The following is a 17,714-nucleotide window of genomic DNA, read 5'->3' as shown; positions in this document are numbered from 1 at the left end:
GAATATTGAATGAATGAAATAAAAAATTTTTAGAAATACAATTTACATGTTGAAAAATTTTAAATATACTTGGTCTTGTATAAGATACCAGACATATAGGCACTTTGTGACATTTTATTGTATCTTACTGTACAGAATGGATTTGGGATGCATTTCCCACCTTAGTCAACCATACATACTATCCCTCAAGTTGTAAGAATTACAAACAGCACTTACAGAACATCTCAAAGTAAGGAATTACAATAAAAAGTATATTTAAGGTATTAAATTACAGAAGGCATTCTGTTTTACAAATAATTTTAAATATTAATTTATTCTGTTTGGAAACTGTTTTAGAATGCAGCTAATGTTGGACTAGAAAATTCAAAAGAAAAAATAAATTTATATTCACTAATAAGAAAAATAAATTGACTGTTATAATTTAGTTTTTGTTTCTGTTTTGAATATTGAATCTATCTGGACTTAATTATAAAATAAATTGGACTCATTGATCTTTATATATTACCATATTTTACGGACTATAAGACGCACTTTTTTCTTTGAAAAATTGTTTCCAAAATTCAGGTGCGTCTTATACTCGAAATTAATATAAGAATGTCCAGTGTTTGATTTAAAATTCCCGCGTCTTAAAAATGGCCATATATTTGATGCTGCGGGAAACCTATCTCTATCTGGCAATGTTGAATTCAACTGGCAGCAGCAGTGCACCGATGCGACGAACATGAGTTGCAGGGTGTCGGGATAGAATCGTCTGGACGTACAATTCCCGTGCTTTTTCTCTTTTCAAACGAGCAACGTTTGTTGCCATAGAAACTTGGATCACGAGAAGACTGGTGGTTTGAATCCACAATCGCGGATTGGCCAGCGATCATTGTGCGACCATTGTACGATCAGCGGACATTCGATAGTGCTATTAAGCGTTGATTGGTGGATCAGTGTTTGCTTCATTCCGTATAGAAGGATTGAATTTAGGCAGTAAAAATGGTAAAAATGTTATTTTTTTAAAAAATTGCTTAAAAATTAAGGTGCATCTTATAGTCCATAAAATACAATAATAGTATCAGTAGTTTGAATTATTAATATGTATTTATGCTGTATGAATCAATTGTAAATATTTCTTTGTATAAGTATTTATTCTTGATTATTATTAATTTTTGATTCACTTTAAACTAACTTTTTGTTTGTAATGTTTTAAATTCTTAAATTTTCAGGGTCCTTTGACCTTTATGCGAACTATGAAATGTCGTTATTGTTATCAAACAGAAAATACTGAACATACATGTCAAAAAAATTCAAGCTGCCAAGTGATTACTGCTCCACGACAAAAATATATTACTACTTGTATGGTACATAGTAATATTATTTGTTTAGGTAAGTAATATTTTAGTTATCTGCCAAATTTTTATCATAAAATCTTCATTTTGATGCAAGAATATATGAACTGAATTTATGCCATTATATCATCATCAATTTATAGGTCAATAAATAAATAAAATTCTAAAAAAATAACCAAAGTTTATTTAGTTTTAGACCCCATTTTCACTGATTTTGAAATATGTCCCTTATTGGATTGTAAATGTTGTTGTCAGCGTATATTGTCCTATATTAATGTCAGTCATCACTATTATAAAAAAAAAAAATGGAGATTGAGATACTCTTAAATAATCTGTGATTGAAAAATCATCAGGATCAATTTTATATTCAATAGATTAGAACAGTGGTTCCCAAAGTGGGCACTACCATCCCTCTGAGGGTGATGATTAAAAAGAAGCAAGTGTTAGGTAAAGGTTGGGGTCATTGACAATCTTTCTTTTTCCTCTGTTAAAATGGGATAAGAAGAAACATTTTAATGGTTTCCAGATGTTGAGAACAATGCATGGTAAGGACACAAAGTTTGAGGTTCATAGAAAAGTTTTTCTAACAATATTTCCAAGCCTTTCTTACGCAAAGGAAAATGGGTTAGGGGTGTTGAGTATANTAATATGTAGTAAATATTATTAAGTACTCTGTACTTAAAGAATTATATTTTCTTTTATTATTATGTTTGTATTTATTAAATTGAATATCTTAAAATTGAAATGCCTCGAATCTCAAATAAATTGTTATTAAGTAAAGTTTTGAATTGAAATAATTAGCTATATGTTTTTAAACTAAATGTTAAAAATAAATTTCGTGAGACCTCTTTCGAGGAACAAGGGGACAGACCGATTCTACTTGCTCCAGGGTGCTGAATATGTAGCTATGCCACTGCTAATCATCAATCAATATATATTATAAAGGTAAGTGTACAATGTTCGTGCCGCTAAAACTCAAAAACGAGTTCCGGTACGATCAAGGGAGTTATATGGTGTGGTAGCCCTCTATCCCCCATCCATGAAGAAGGTTCCTGTTTTTACCTGAAGGGCATGCTGTTGAAGATATAAGGGCTGGAAGTTTTGCCCTCTAGAAATTTCTAGAACAGTCCAGAACATTCGAGAGCATTCCACAACATTCCAGAATGTCCCAGGATGTTCTGGAACATTCAGGAACATCCCAGATCATTGTGGAACATCCCAGAACACTCTCGAATGTTGTGGAATGTTCTGGAACATTGTGGGCCATTCGAAGACTTTTTGTATGGGTGGGACTACCATTGGTGCGGGTATATAAAGCAAGATCCATTGTAAGTGTGAAAACTGTGTAAAGTGTACTTAGTGTATTTGTTAATAAAAAGTTGATTTGATTTATATTTTATACAATGCCCAAACTTAAAAGAGGAGGAGCTCTTGCCAGTTCTGAATTTTCTTTTGAATATTAAAGTTGATATCATCGACAATATTATTTTTAGTTGCCAAAATTGCCCTTTTGAAATAGTCACTCTGAATAATAATAAGAAGCACAGAGCTCAAATGGTTAGGAGTTGAAGGTTGAAATTTGGTACACAGTTAGGGTACATCACGAGAATGTACAGTAAGAAGGAATTTTTCGAAATTCCCCCCGCAGGGAGAGGCTGTTAACACTTCCCCTGCAGGGAAGTGTTAACAATGGAAGTGGTTAAGTAACAATTGAAATGTTAAGAGAAAGCAACGTGCAAGATTTACAGGTGCAGATGCGTTTTTGCGGGAATTTTAGAGCTATGTAAAAATTCTCTAATTAATCTGGAAACGGGGGACCTAATTCTTGCATTCTGTTAAAACGGGTAAGATTGGCTATAATATAATTTTAATCTTAATCTTAAATGTTTTGGAATAGTCAAGGACCGTTATGTGTGAGTAGTGGGGATGGCTTTTGGAGATGTGTGATGCACATGCTTCAGTTGATTTTTCGTAAGTAAAAGTGTACAAATAACAGAAAAAAGTAGAAAGTGAATAGTGAAAAGTAAAATAAAAAAAAACAATGCCAAATTGTAAGAGAGAATTTTTGCGGTCTTGAATTATATCTCAAAGGCAAAAGATAGCGCAGAGAAATGAAACCCTGGAAGAAAGAGAAGTACATCTAACATTGCTATGAGAAAATTATCAACAAGACAAAAATAATCAGACAGAAGAGCAACTTGAAAATTATAGGGAAACACATCGAATCAGAGAAAGATTATGTAGAGGAAGAGAAACAGTCTTTTATATATATATATAAAAAAAAGAAAAAAACTATATTACACATAAATGTACAAACAAATAAAAACCCAGTGAAGCGGGTACTTGCAGCTAGTGTAATATAATATATAGTGTTAGGTGATGATGAAAGATTATAAAATGCATTCTGTTAATCTGTTATTAAAAGCTATTTTTTATAATAGTTAAATATTCATTATTGATAAAAAGAAAAACAAGCAATGCCACTTACTAAAAATATATACTGTCGAAAGTGCTCATATTTTGTTCTCAGTAATTAAATCTTGTTCTGGTAATGCCGATAAACAGCTTTTTCACCTTCATTTATTCATTATTGAAATAATATAATTAAAATTTTTTTTAATTATCTTAGCAAACAGTACAAAAAATAAAAAGTTTGAATAAAATGAAATAATGTCTGGAGCCAAATGAAAGTTATTTTTAAGAACATTTAATATTGTGGAACTAGTTCAATCCTTACCTTTATATTAATGCATAATTATCAAATTTCATAACAGGAGGAATCCTATCAATCTTAATGTTTCCATAATTTTCAGTCCAAGAAAATTCATGCCATAATGCTACAAGATACAGCTGCAATCTACAGAAAAATTATTTTAACATCCTCTTTATCACTTCAGATATTTTGAACAAGGTACATGAATTAAATGATGCTTAAGCGTTGTAAGAGTTAAATTTATTTGTAGAGTTTATATGAAAATGAATCAGAATGATAAATAAAATAAATCCAGAATGCCATAAAGCATAGTTTCTATTTAAAATAATTTATTTAAAAGAAGAGAATTCGTTGAGACATGCTATATTGTGTAAAGGAATTAGTTTTAAAATTATTTATATTTATATATTTTTTATATTAAAATCTCAGGTTAAAAATTGTAACGATAAGAATTACTTTATTTCAGAAAGTGGGATAGGTGTTGCATCTCATACATTGCGTCATTCAGGCAGTGCATTTAGACATATGCTTGGACATGAAGCAGATAATAATGAAAATAATACTTTGGGATATACATCAGTTATGCCATCTTCATCATTTCCCACAGAAAATGAATCCAACATAAGTTTTACATCTACTTCTGAATCAAAGACTGTATTATCAGAATTATGTGATATGAAAATACCTTGTGAAAAACTCAGTGCTGATTGTATTGATTGTAAATTTAATAAATCTTGTGTATATGGTGAAACAATTTCTGTTGAATGCAAGGTTAAAGGAAAACATTTTTGTCAGGTAATTGATTAAAATTATATTTTGTTTTTTTAATAATAATTAATCAAAAGTTTGACCATTGGGACTAAATAATAAAATTCAAATTTAGTTAATAAGAAGTAAAGTTTCTTTTGTGGTTTTATATATGTTTAAAGTTCAATAATAATTTTTCCATTTTGCAGATAATTTATGATTTTGTCTCATTCAAACTTTTGTTGCTTAACTATAGTTTTTGTTAAAAACAGTTCTTATGATCAAGCTTGACAGAGTAGAAAACAATAAACTCCCAACAACCTTTAAATAACTAGTAAAATATTTTAAAATACTATTACAAATGTTTTCGACTGTTATTTCCAGTCTTCTTCAGGTTAAAAGTTCTGAGATTCGAATAGCAGTTGTGTTTGAAGATTTTTAAACTTTTTTTTTAGAACATATGAACAGTCACGTATAGCGATTCATACTGTGCGTGCGCACTAAATATTGTATATACAAACAAAAGAATATATCATTTTTTTACACACACATATAAAAAATGGTGGAGATCTGGATTAACTATTTTACTGGTTATTTAAAGGTTGTTGGGAGTTTATTGTATGTTTTACCAGTACTTATTAATGAGTATTGTTAACCTGTATACAAGAGTAGAAAACTTTTAGGAACTTCGTTTTTATATTCTAATTTTTTTTTCAGATGCTTATTAATAACTTCCTTATCAGGCTATCTGTATACAAATATAACAGGTGCTCACAAATACTTGGAAAAACTATTGTATGACATTTTAATATTAAGATTTTGACTTTTTAAATTAAATACCTAAAGACAAAGTAATATAGTAAATTTGCTTTACAGCTAACCTCAATTTCTGATTTACTATGATATAATCTATAGAGAAGGTCTTGTTGATCTCCCATAAACATATATTATTTTACTAATATAAAGATCCTGTAAGTTGTTAGGATCTTAGGAAAATTTCACCATCAACTAAATTGACATAATTTTATAAAATCTTATTCATAAATTATCAGATATGATCTGTTGGGTTATAGGTAAAATTGAGAAAAAAATCATATTATAGTATAATCCATTTACTGTAATTGTTTAAGGTCTTGCCAATTCCAAAATAGTTATTATAGTTTAAAATATTTATATAATTATTAATTAATTAATAATAAATCATGCAGTGTTGTTTATCTGCTTTTTTGCAATGCTGTTTTTAAAACAGCTAACATATAATTGAAGTAAAGATTTCTTACAAGTTAAACTGCTATACTGCAAGCAAATGATTAAAATGACTGATATTTAATATTTAAAGCACTAGTTGAGGCTGATGGTAGCTGATAATGATTATATGCTTTCAGCCACATGTTGAGGTTAATAGTGATAAAAGATAGCTTAAAAATCCTATTTACTTGAAGATAATGATGATCAAACTATAATCAAAGGTCTAATTACAATGAGCAAAATTTTATAACTATTTTAACTTGTGACTAGTTTCAGAGTTTTAACTTATGTTTTGAGATCTGCTAATGTTGATAACATTAAATGCCTTAAAACAATTTTCATGATTACAATAAATAAATTTTTTTTTTATTTAATAATTTGTTATGATGAAATTGGTGAATTCCTATAATTTTGACTAACTGTCTTTATTAGACAATATCTTCTGGGAATTCTATAGTTAAGGTTCTTGCCTCTTTGTTCTTCATAAAAACTGCCACTGCAGAACTATCTACAGGTGCACATAACATATGACTAGAGGATTTGATCCCGGGATCTCGAAAATTGGGATCCCGACAACTTTTCAGTCCCAAAATTTTCGGGATTAAGTTTTCCTAATCCCGAGATTTTCGGGATTGACATCATTTTTAAAAAAGTTGCAAAATAGACTGCATGAAGCGAAACGTTCAGTGCCAGTGCTTTTAACAGAATTGCTTGCCTATCATTTTAATATAAAATACAAGAAATTTTATTCCAAGCAAGCAGCAGAAATTAACCTAGCGGGCTTGCGATGCTTGCTTGGAATAAAACTTCTTGTATTTTCAACTAAAATGATAGGCAAGCAGTTCTCACTGGGTTACTTGGTAATATACTTCATTTTTGTATTTTTGAATTTTCGCGGGCGCCAATCGATTTTCTGGTACAGTCGAGAGCACTACTCAGTGCGTTTTACCTGTCAATGTGTCAGCCATCTTGTTTTGCCAGTGTAGTTAATATAGACCCGACGCCTCTCGCTTAGGGGGATCGACCTTAGGTGAAAAGGTTACGACCCTCGCCTTGTCCGCGATCTGTCAGGATGATGCGAGAAAGTCTTTTTACGTTTCGGGGTAGTGGTTTGCTGGACGCTGAGAGACTCACACAGAGACCGAATTTACAAAATTAACGCGTTTATTTTTAGAAAGACATGCTTACAATGATCGAAACAATCGGGATTGTAGCCTTTACTCCTACAATCCCGATCCGTGTCGACCGGACTGTTTTCTTCCATCCTCCCCGTGTCCTCGAAGCTTATAAGTATTTACTAACGATTCCTCCAACTTCCATCAAACCTAAACGCGTTTTCTCAGCAGCTGCATATATGTGCAACAAATTGAGAAGCAGACTTGGTGATGAGACACTGGATGCGTTGTTATTTCTCAGATCATATTTTCGCAATTCAAATTAGAATGTTCCTATTAGATTAGTTTTCTTTATATTTAAGAAAAATGTGACTGATTAATATTATTTTTAAATACTTTTTGCTAAGAAACTTACTTTACTACCTACTTACTAGGTTGTTATATGAAAGTAGTCTATTTAGTCGATGTTAAGAGAGATTTTTGTTAATTTTCAACGTTTATTTGCATAGTTTGTTACATAAAGGTTTTTTCAATTTATGTGAGTTTAAAGAGATCTCAGTGATGCTTAAAAAAGAATAAATTTAACATGAAACAGTGATTTTAAGTCTGGTTAGTCTGACTCTAAGTCTGATTAGTTAGAGTGATTAAATTAACTAGGTGTATACCGTAAAATACGTTGATTTTTGTCTAAATTTTGATTTTTGATTTCTGTAAGATTTTCTTATTTTTTATTAACCCTCAATACTGAAATGATCCCGGGATTGAATAAGTATAATCCCGAAATCCTGGGATTAGAAATAAGGACCGGGATCGAATTCCCTACATATGACCCACTGAATGTTTCAATATGACCTATTGACTAATTTTGATGAAAATATTTTTGTTAATAGGCTTGTCTTAATGTTTTAACATTATTTTAATTTAAATCCATATAATATGTTTTGGTCTAGACACACAATTTGTATGCAAATTAAATAGTAATAAACTTTCTTAATGAACTCTTGAATATTTTTAGAAATTAAATTGCATCCTGTTTAAAATTATTTAACCTAATGTGACCTGAGGCAGCACTGAAGTTGTGGACCTCTGATTTATATAAACCAGCTAAGTGAATTCTGGAATTATAACTTACACATTGATTTATTATGAATAAAATTATGACTGTATATAATACAAACAGTTATAAATATAAAAGAATAATTTTTTGTAGCTTATTTCTTTTGAATTATTAATAATTAATTCAAAGGAAGTAAATATTTATTGATACATTAGATTATAATAATGTTGATGTAGCCTATATTAGTATATTAATTGGTTATCAAGCACTTGAACTGAATATTGAATGAATGAAATAAAAAATTTTTAGAAATACAATTTACATGTTGAAAAATTTTAAATATACTTGGTCTTGTATAAGATACCAGACATATAGGCACTTTGTGACATTTTATTGTATCTTACTGTACAGAATGGATTTGGGATGCATTTCCCACCTTAGTCAACCATACATACTATCCCTCAAGTTGTAAGAATTACAAACAGCACTTACAGAACATCTCAAAGTAAGGAATTACAATAAAAAGTATATTTAAGGTATTAAATTACAGAAGGCATTCTGTTTTACAAATAATTTTAAATATTAATTTATTCTGTTTGGAAACTGTTTTAGAATGCAGCTAATGTTGGACTAGAAAATTCAAAAGAAAAAATAAATTTATATTCACTAATAAGAAAAATAAATTGACTGTTATAATTTAGTTTTTGTTTCTGTTTTGAATATTGAATCTATCTGGACTTAATTATAAAATAAATTGGACTCATTGATCTTTATATATTACCATATTTTACGGACTATAAGACGCACTTTTTTCTTTGAAAAATTTTTTCCAAAATTCAGGTGCGTCTTATACTCGAAATTAATATAAGAATGTCCAGTGTTTGATTTAAAATTCCCGCGTCTTAAAAATGGCCATATATTTGATGCTGCGGGAAACCTATCTCTATCTGGCAATGTTGAATTCAACTGGCAGCAGCAGTGCACCGATGCGACGAACATGAGTTGCAGGGTGTCAGGATAGAATCGTCTGGACGTACAATTCCCGTGCTTTTTCTCTTTTCAAACGAGCAACGTTTGTTGCCATAGAAACTTGGATCACGAGAAGACTGGTGGTTTGAATCCACAATCGCGGATTGGCCAGCGATCATTGTGCGACCATTGTACGATCAGCGGACATTCGATAGTGCTATTAAGCGTTGATTGGTGGATCAGTGTTTGCTTCATTCCGTATAGAAGGATTGAATTTAGGCAGTAAAAATGGTAAAAATGTTATTTTTTTAAAAAATTGCTTAAAAATTAAGGTGCATCTTATAGTCCATAAAATACAATAATAGTATCAGTAGTTTGAATTATTAATATGTATTTATGCTGTATGAATCAATTGTAAATATTTCTTTGTATAAGTATTTATTCTTGATTATTATTAATTTTTGATTCACTTTAAACTAACTTTTTGTTTGTAATGTTTTAAATTCTTAAATTTTCAGGGTCCTTTGACCTTTATGCGAACTATGAAATGTCGTTATTGTTATCAAACAGAAAATACTGAACATACATGTCAAAAAAATTCAAGCTGCCAAGTGATTACTGCTCCACGACAAAAATATATTACTACTTGTATGGTACATAGTAATATTATTTGTTTAGGTAAGTAATATTTTAGTTATCTGCCAAATTTTTATCATAAAATCTTCATTTTGATGCAAGAATATATGAACTGAATTTATGCCATTATATCATCATCAATTTATAGGTCAATAAATAAATAAAATTCTAAAAAAATAACCAAAGTTTATTTAGTTTTAGACCCCATTTTCACTGATTTTGAAATATGTCCCTTATTGGATTGTAAATGTTGTTGTCAGCGTATATTGTCCTATATTAATGTCAGTCATCACTATTATAAAAAAAAAAAATGGAGATTGAGATACTCTTAAATAATCTGTGATTGAAAAATCATCAGGATCAATTTTATATTCAATAGATTAGAACAGTGGTTCCCAAAGTGGGCACTACCATGCCTCTGAGGGTGATGATTAAAAAGAAGCAAGTGTTAGGTAAAGGTTGGGGTCATTGACAATCTTTCTTTTTCCTCTGTTAAAATGGGATAAGAAGAAACATTTTAATGGTTTCCAGATGTTGAGAACAATGCATGGTAAGGACACAAAGTTTGAGGTTCATAGAAAAGTTTTTCTAACAATATTTCCAAGCCTTTCTTACGCAAAGGAAAATGGGTTAGGGGTGTTGAGTATATCTTTATGAAACCAAGGAGGCAGTGGCTTGAAAAAATTGATAATAAATCAATTTTAAATGCTATTATTAGATGATAGGATCTGCTAATCCACTGATTTCCAAATGTTTTCAAGCCACCACCCCTAATTCTAATTGTAATGACCGTATAATTTAGATGATAATTTATATATTTTTATAAATTAATATTTTAGTTCTGGAATGCCAAAATGATTATATTTTCAATATAGAGAAAAAAAAATTTTATAATTAAGAAAAGAACATTTTGGAATACACAATTCTATTTCTTATATATATTTTAAAAAATAATTTTGACTTAATACCCTGAAATATTTCAATTCTCTTTTCATGTGATTTGTTTTGCTCTAACATATTTGAATAATTCTATGGCTCTAATGTATTTCAATGAATTTGCATTTAAAAAAAAAAATGCAAATTTATTTGAAATATGTTAATTTATTTATTTTATTGAAATAAATTTTAATTTATTGAAATATTTTTTTCTTAAACTGACATTTTTAAATGTCTGTTTTCTTAAAACTGACATTTTAAGAAAAAAATATTGATACATCCTTTTATAGAAAATTATTCCTTTTTTAAAAAAAAAATTTAGAATTTTCATTTAAGGCTACATCAAGTAAATTTTAAGATTTGACTATTTTTTATGACTTTGTCATTATGCACATTTCAAATATCAGTCTTTCATTCCCATTTTATTCTGCAATTGAATGAAGCAGTCAGAAACACATTTAATTTGAAGTTTGACAATTTGTTTGTATGATTGCATTTCTTCTAATTTTTTTTTTAGTATGGAATAGATTTTGTATTTTGTTCAGTGTTTTGCTGTTTAATTGGAAGAGTTTAATAAAAAAAATAAATAAATAAAATTTGTGCAAATAATATAAATTTATTAAATTTTACTAACAAATAAGTTACAATTACTGATCTCTGATTTATTAGCTAAAATTGAAATACTTTGTTTAGACATGTCCTGTTAGTTGGTTTATAAAAGATTTTTACTGATTTTTAAAGTATGGAAGCAATCTTCCATTTCCAAAAGGATAGTAGCTTGTCTTTTTTATTTATTTATTTTTTAATATACCTACCATGCAAAAACAGAATTGGGTGTACAGTACTTTAAATTAAATGTCTTTAGTAGATTATATTTTTATATGACCATTTTCTTTTCAAATAGTTGAAGCAGTACTATACAGTAATGTACATTAAGTTAATTTTGTTAATGAAAACAATGAAACAAATTGAGTTAATTGCTTAATAAAATATTTTATTTACATTTTTTAATTTATATAATATTCATGGAATAATTCTTTTAGATTATTGTAAAGTTCTATAAATGTATTTGCTTTAAAATGTTCTTGAAAACTTCATAGTTTAGAATGAATTGAGTTCAGTTTTTCTGTAAGATTTTGGGTATCTTTGGTTGTTAGAGAGTAATCTTGATCTGCAGTGAAATGAGAAATGATTATCTGTCTACTCAAAACTTAAATTTAGACTTCTAAATTGACTATATGGCTGATTTAAAATTTACAACCCTTTCCTCTAAATCTTTTGTATTAAACTGATAAAATATTATTTAAAATTTTAAATTATTTTTACATAGTAAATAAATAATCTTTCAGGAAACAGAACATTTCCAAAAAATCTTATATGCAATTGGACAAAAGGATATAGTTGGAGAACTGCTCTTCTTTTAAGGTTTGAATTAATTTGTAATTTTAAATTAAATTTAAATATTTTAAAGTTTATTTTAATATATAATTTTAATGCATTAAAATAGTAAATAAATTTTATTTTTATTATACATTTTGTACTTCATGACTGGTATAGAATATCAAAAACTGAATTTAAAAAATATCTATATAGAATATGATTATATATTTATAGTTTTCAAGTAATATACACTTGTTCAGGTCTATCTGACACAGTAACATAAATATTAAAAAATGCTAAAAGTTAAGGAGACTCTGAATGTTTTAATAAAGATTAAACATTTTTGAGACATTTTGTCTCATCATTGTATCACAACTACTAATTCAAATAAAGAACAGGTTTTCAAAAAATGTTTTAACTGCATTATTTTAATGGTAATATGTCACTGAAAATTCATGTTTTAATTAATCTGTTAAACAAAATCTATTATGAACCAGTCTGTTAGAATAAAAAGTATGCCATATTTTGTCTTATTATTTTACTTCTGTATTATGTGACATGCTTTTATTCTAACAGAATATTATGAACAGAAACTAAACAAACATTATGATTAATCTATTATTATATAATTTACTTGCAATTTGTAAAATTGTAGACCTATAAATTTCCAATGTTGTCTGTATTCTGTCCTTTAATCTCAAGAATGGTGTTAGGTAGATAAAAGTGAAGATTAGATATGGAAAGTTTAGAGGCAGGATGCATCGATTAACTATATACAAACTTCTGGTATAGATCTGAAGACACATGAATTCAATTCAAAAAGGCCCACCAGTGGCCAAGTGGTCTTCGTACCCTGAGCACTGGGAGTTCTGTTGTGGGTTCGTGCCTTGCTCGGACAGGCTGGTCACATGAAGTTTTCTTGGTTTTCTCCACATCTGTAATGCCTAATTGGGGCCAGTTTTCTTTAAAAAGACCTCCCCGGAGGCCTTTCCCCTAGGCAGATTGCCCAAGTGTTGTGTTGCCATAACTTAACAAACAAACAGTTCAGTTTAAAAATTTTCCCGAATGGAGTTACATAGATGATTGGCATGACTCTGTAGTTATCAGGAAAAGTATGATGTATAAGGACAAGATAACTAATACACACTAATAATTTGAGATGGAGAACATATATTTTAAATTAAATTAAGAATATGATTAAAAATTGTACCCCAGTATTGTGACAATGTAACAATAAATAATTGCTGGTTTATATATAATGATTAATCTAATACTAATATTACTTTTCTGGTTGTTATATAACAGAGAAAAGATTACGATCAGTCAAAAATGATCCCCCAGATTTTTGTGTTTTTGGACTTGGGACTTTGAAATGTTGAGAAATCCAAAAAAAGTTGGAGGTTTTTTGTGTATGGCTGTTAGTGTATGTGGAAGGCATGTTTTTTGCACCAATTTAAAGCTTATTAACTCATGTGCCTTTTTTTGAAAATTTTGAAATTTTGCAGGGCAGTTTGTATGTTAGGAGAAAATGTATCTAGAAATTTTCAGTAAAATCAAACCATTGGTTTGGGAGATATGGCCTCCATCCCCTCATTGTCTCAAAAAACTACAATACAAAGATATGAAATTTTTTTATTCATACAAAGTTTTAGTTTATCAAAAACTAAATATATTTGTTTCAAAAATAATTTTTAAAATCACCTCTACTTCCAATATTAATGTTTTTTGATGCTTTTTATAAGTTTTAATAGAATAAACCAGTTGAATTCTGTCCTTCAATATGTATATATTAATAAGGGTTTTAAATTGATATTTCCCTAATCCCCCAATTCTAGATCAGGGGTAGATATATAAAAACTAGTTTTTTTTTTTTTTTGATGAAATTTATTGCGATAAATGTACTTTTGTGTTTATCAATCATAATTTTCATCATCAAAATTGGACTGAAATGTCTCTATGTTGAAGAGGTGGGAGAGGTAATATTTTTTAAAATAGTTAAATTACCCCATTTTATAATAAGTAATCATTTTTATTAGTAATTTAATGTATATCTGAAGTTTTAAAGGAAGTAGTAGCAATTATTAGGGATGAAAAGAAATAAAGACTACTGGAAAAGTCCATCAGTGATATCAGTTTTTATATACTGTATATCAGTATCAAGTGAATGTTTTTTAGCTTTGTATTTAGAATAGTAAGAATTTTTCTTTTTTGTGTTTTGCTAAATAGATTTTTTTATCATCTAATGATAATACAGTAGAGCCTTGAAAACTCGGCCTAATGTGGACCGAAGGGTGGCCGAGTTTGTGAAAATGCCGGGTTATTGGGAATGGGGTTAAAAAAAGGATAAGTATGCGTGTTTCCTCAGAAAATATTGTACTGTACTTGTATGTATTGTTTGCTTGAGAATACAACAGAGAATAAACTGCCCAAATACCCATAAACAAAGGAAAAGTTCTGTGCCTTTGTGAAAAGGCTCTGTGCCTTCATAAAGGCACAGAGCCTTTACTACATGAAAATGAAAATTAATGAATACACTGTGTACAGTAATTTACCTGATAAGACAGGCCTTAGAAAAATACTTCGAGGCATAAAGCTGTCTATAATGAAAATTAATTAACTAAGGATTTTTTTGCCCTGCCAGGGTGTGGCCGAGTTATCCGGAGTGCCGGGTTATCGAGTGCCGAGTTTTTGAGGCTCTACTGTAATAATAATGATAAAAATAAAAATTCTATTATTTGCTAATAGAATTTTTATTTTATAAACTGTTTTTATTAAGAAACATTTTGAACATTTAATAAAAGAAATTAACATTATTCCTCACCAATAATTATCCAAGAAAAATAAAAAACAGTAAATAGGAAATTGTTTAATTGTATTGATTTATCATTGTTATTCAATACTTCAGACCATTGTTTTCAACCTGTTTCTCATCACAGACTGGTAAAATTATAGATAAGTTTACTTGAACCAGTAATTATATGCAACTATAAATTGTGCTTATTTATTAGACTTATGTATATTTATGGGGCTGTTCATAAGTTACATTGGCATTTTTCTTGAAATTTTTACTTTCCCTATTCCTCTAGTTCCAGCATGTTCAAATTTCCATAACCCCTCCTCCCTTCAGATGTCCAACAAAGCTTGACCCCCTTAAAACCTTTTTCAGTTTACGAATGATAGATAACATAAGTAGAAACAAAACGTATGTAAAATTTTAAAATAAATATAATAAAATGCACAAACTGTGTAAAATTTATATGAAATAAATGGATGTCCATCGACACTCGACCCCCTCCTCGTCTGACTTTGTCCAACTTGTAACTTCCTTCCCTCCCTTCTGGTGTTGACGTCATTTATGGACAGCCCCTATCTGAAGTTACTGTTCATAACGAAATACGTTTAATAACTGCAGATTATTATTTAAATGTCACTCATGTAATCAACTGTACCAGTGTCAGTACAGTCAAATATTTTTCTGTGGACTGGCATCAGTCATGGACCGGTGGTTGAAAAACACTGCTTTAGTGTAATCTTTTATTTAATATTTTAAATTAATTTTTTCCCTTCAAACTTTCTTTCAAATATAATGTATATTTCAGTATTGTTCTTGGTGGTTTTGGAGTGGACCGATTTTATCTCGGCATGTGGCAAGAAGGAATAGGAAAATTATTCAGTTTTGGGGGCTTGGGTGTCTGGACGCTGGTGGATGTGATATTGATAGCAACAGGTTACTTGGGTCCTGCCGACATGTCTCTTTACATTCGCTAAGTATTTTAATTTTTATACGAAAATGTATAATTTCAAGTATTTATACTTATGTACAAAAATGTTTGAAATAAAAAATTTGTTTATATCTGGTTTAAAAAATAACTGAACAAAATTTTTTAAATTTTAGCTGACCCATTTACACCCCTTAAGAACTACTTTTGGTTTTTATTGTATGTATATATCAAGAATTAGAATTCTTCATTCCTACATTTCAGGAATGTTAATTATCTTTTTGTGAATTGTAATAGTATTTTTATCATCAATATTTTACATAAATAAAACAATTTTTAATATGTATAAAAANATAATCCCGAAATCCCAGGATTAGAAATAAGGACCGGGATCGAATTCCCTACATATGACCCACTAAATGTTTCAATATGACCTATTGACTAATTTTGATGAAAATATTTTTGTTAATAGGCTTGTCTTAATGTTTTAACATTATTTTAATTTAAATCCATATAATATGTTTTGGTCTAGACACACAATTTGTATGCAAATTAAATAGTAATAAACTTTCTTAATGAACTCTTGAATATTTTTAGAAATTAAATTGCATCCTGTTTAAAATTATTTAACCTAATGTGACCTGAGGCAGCACTGAAGTTGTGGACCTCTGATTTATATAAACCAGCTAAGTGAATTCTGGAATTATAACTTACACATTGATTTATTATGAATAAAATTATGACTGTATATAATACAAACAGTTATAAATATAAAAGAATAATTTTTTGTAGCTTATTTCTTTTGAATTATTAATAATTAATTCAAAGGAAGTAAATATTTATTGATACATTAGATTATAATAATGTTGATGTAGCCTATATTAGTATATTAATTGGTTATCAAGCACTTGAACTGAATATTGAATGAATGAAATAAAAAATTTTTAGAAATACAATTTACATGTTGAAAAATTTTAAATATACTTGGTCTTGTATAAGATACCAGACATATAGGCACTTTGTGACATTTTATTGTATCTTACTGTACAGAATGGATTTGGGATGCATTTCCCACCTTAGTCAACCATACATACTATCCCTCAAGTTGTAAGAATTACAAACAGCACTTACAGAACATCTCAAAGTAAGGAATTACAATAAAAAGTATATTTAAGGTATTAAATTACAGAAGGCATTCTGTTTTACAAATAATTTTAAATATTAATTAAATACGTACTATGTATATGATGATCTGTCTTCTGACTTAATACTTTCATCTTAAGTTTCAAAATGTTAGTTACAAAAAGTATTGTATCATATAATTATTTGTGTCTTAACTAAAGTTTTGTTTTACAAATCAATTTTGTCAGAATGCATTTTTATTTAGAGGATTACAATAAGCTTGTAAGATGAGACAGAGAAATACAGTTTATAGCATTAAATTTTAGGCAGTGGAAAGATTTGTTACGTACGTTTGTAAGCCATAAGATAATGCTCTAGTCCACATCAGGAAACTCATGGAGCAACTCCCAGCATCAACCTTTTAAAAAAACTTTTCCTAGGTTATGTTTATATTCTTTACAGGCATCACAATCTCACTAAATTCACTGTTAAATTTCATACAGCGATTGCTTTGAGTAACCTGTATACTCAGCTCTCCTATAAAACAAATGGAATATATCCACATCTTTTCAATGTCTAAAATTGAATATATCTAACTGTACAAAATCATTTCTAGTTACATATTAAATGGTAAATATCCAAGTTGATAAGTGATTCCTACTTAAACGATCATAAGATACAATGCTAATAATCTTTAAGTAGTCAATCTACTATAATTAAAATCAAATATAAAAAAAC

The 17,714-nt window shown here is 28.9% G+C and overlaps 1 protein-coding gene across 2 annotated transcripts in view; it reads left to right on the top strand.

Annotated features, from left to right (window-relative positions):
- LOC111614436 (TM2 domain-containing protein almondex-like) overlaps nt 1-16,176 on the top strand; it is a 26,915-nt gene extending 10,739 nt beyond the window's left edge. Inside the window, exons 2-6 of one of the 2 annotated variants that reach the window (XM_023355814.1) lie at nt 4,148-4,245; nt 4,514-4,842; nt 9,702-9,861; nt 12,105-12,180; nt 15,735-16,176. In XM_023355814.1, the coding sequence (XP_023211582.1) occupies nt 4,573-4,842; nt 9,702-9,861; nt 12,105-12,180; nt 15,735-15,903 (675 nt within the window). In that variant the 5' untranslated portion in view covers nt 4,148-4,245; nt 4,514-4,572 and the 3' untranslated portion in view covers nt 15,904-16,176. The remainder of the gene's footprint in view (nt 1-4,147; nt 4,246-4,513; nt 4,843-9,701; nt 9,862-12,104; nt 12,181-15,734) is intronic. The other variant, XM_023355813.1, reaches the window with a different exon arrangement.
- The last annotated feature ends 1,538 nt before the right edge of the window (nt 16,177-17,714 follow it).

The sequence above is a fragment of the Centruroides sculpturatus genome, unplaced genomic scaffold, assembly GCF_000671375.1.
Source record: "Centruroides sculpturatus isolate CEXI.00-Female unplaced genomic scaffold, Cexi_2.0 scaffold1980, whole genome shotgun sequence".
NCBI lineage: Eukaryota > Metazoa > Arthropoda > Arachnida > Scorpiones > Buthidae > Centruroides > Centruroides sculpturatus.
Note: the sequence above shows the minus strand (reverse complement) of the source record. Positions and strands in the feature narration are given on the sequence as shown.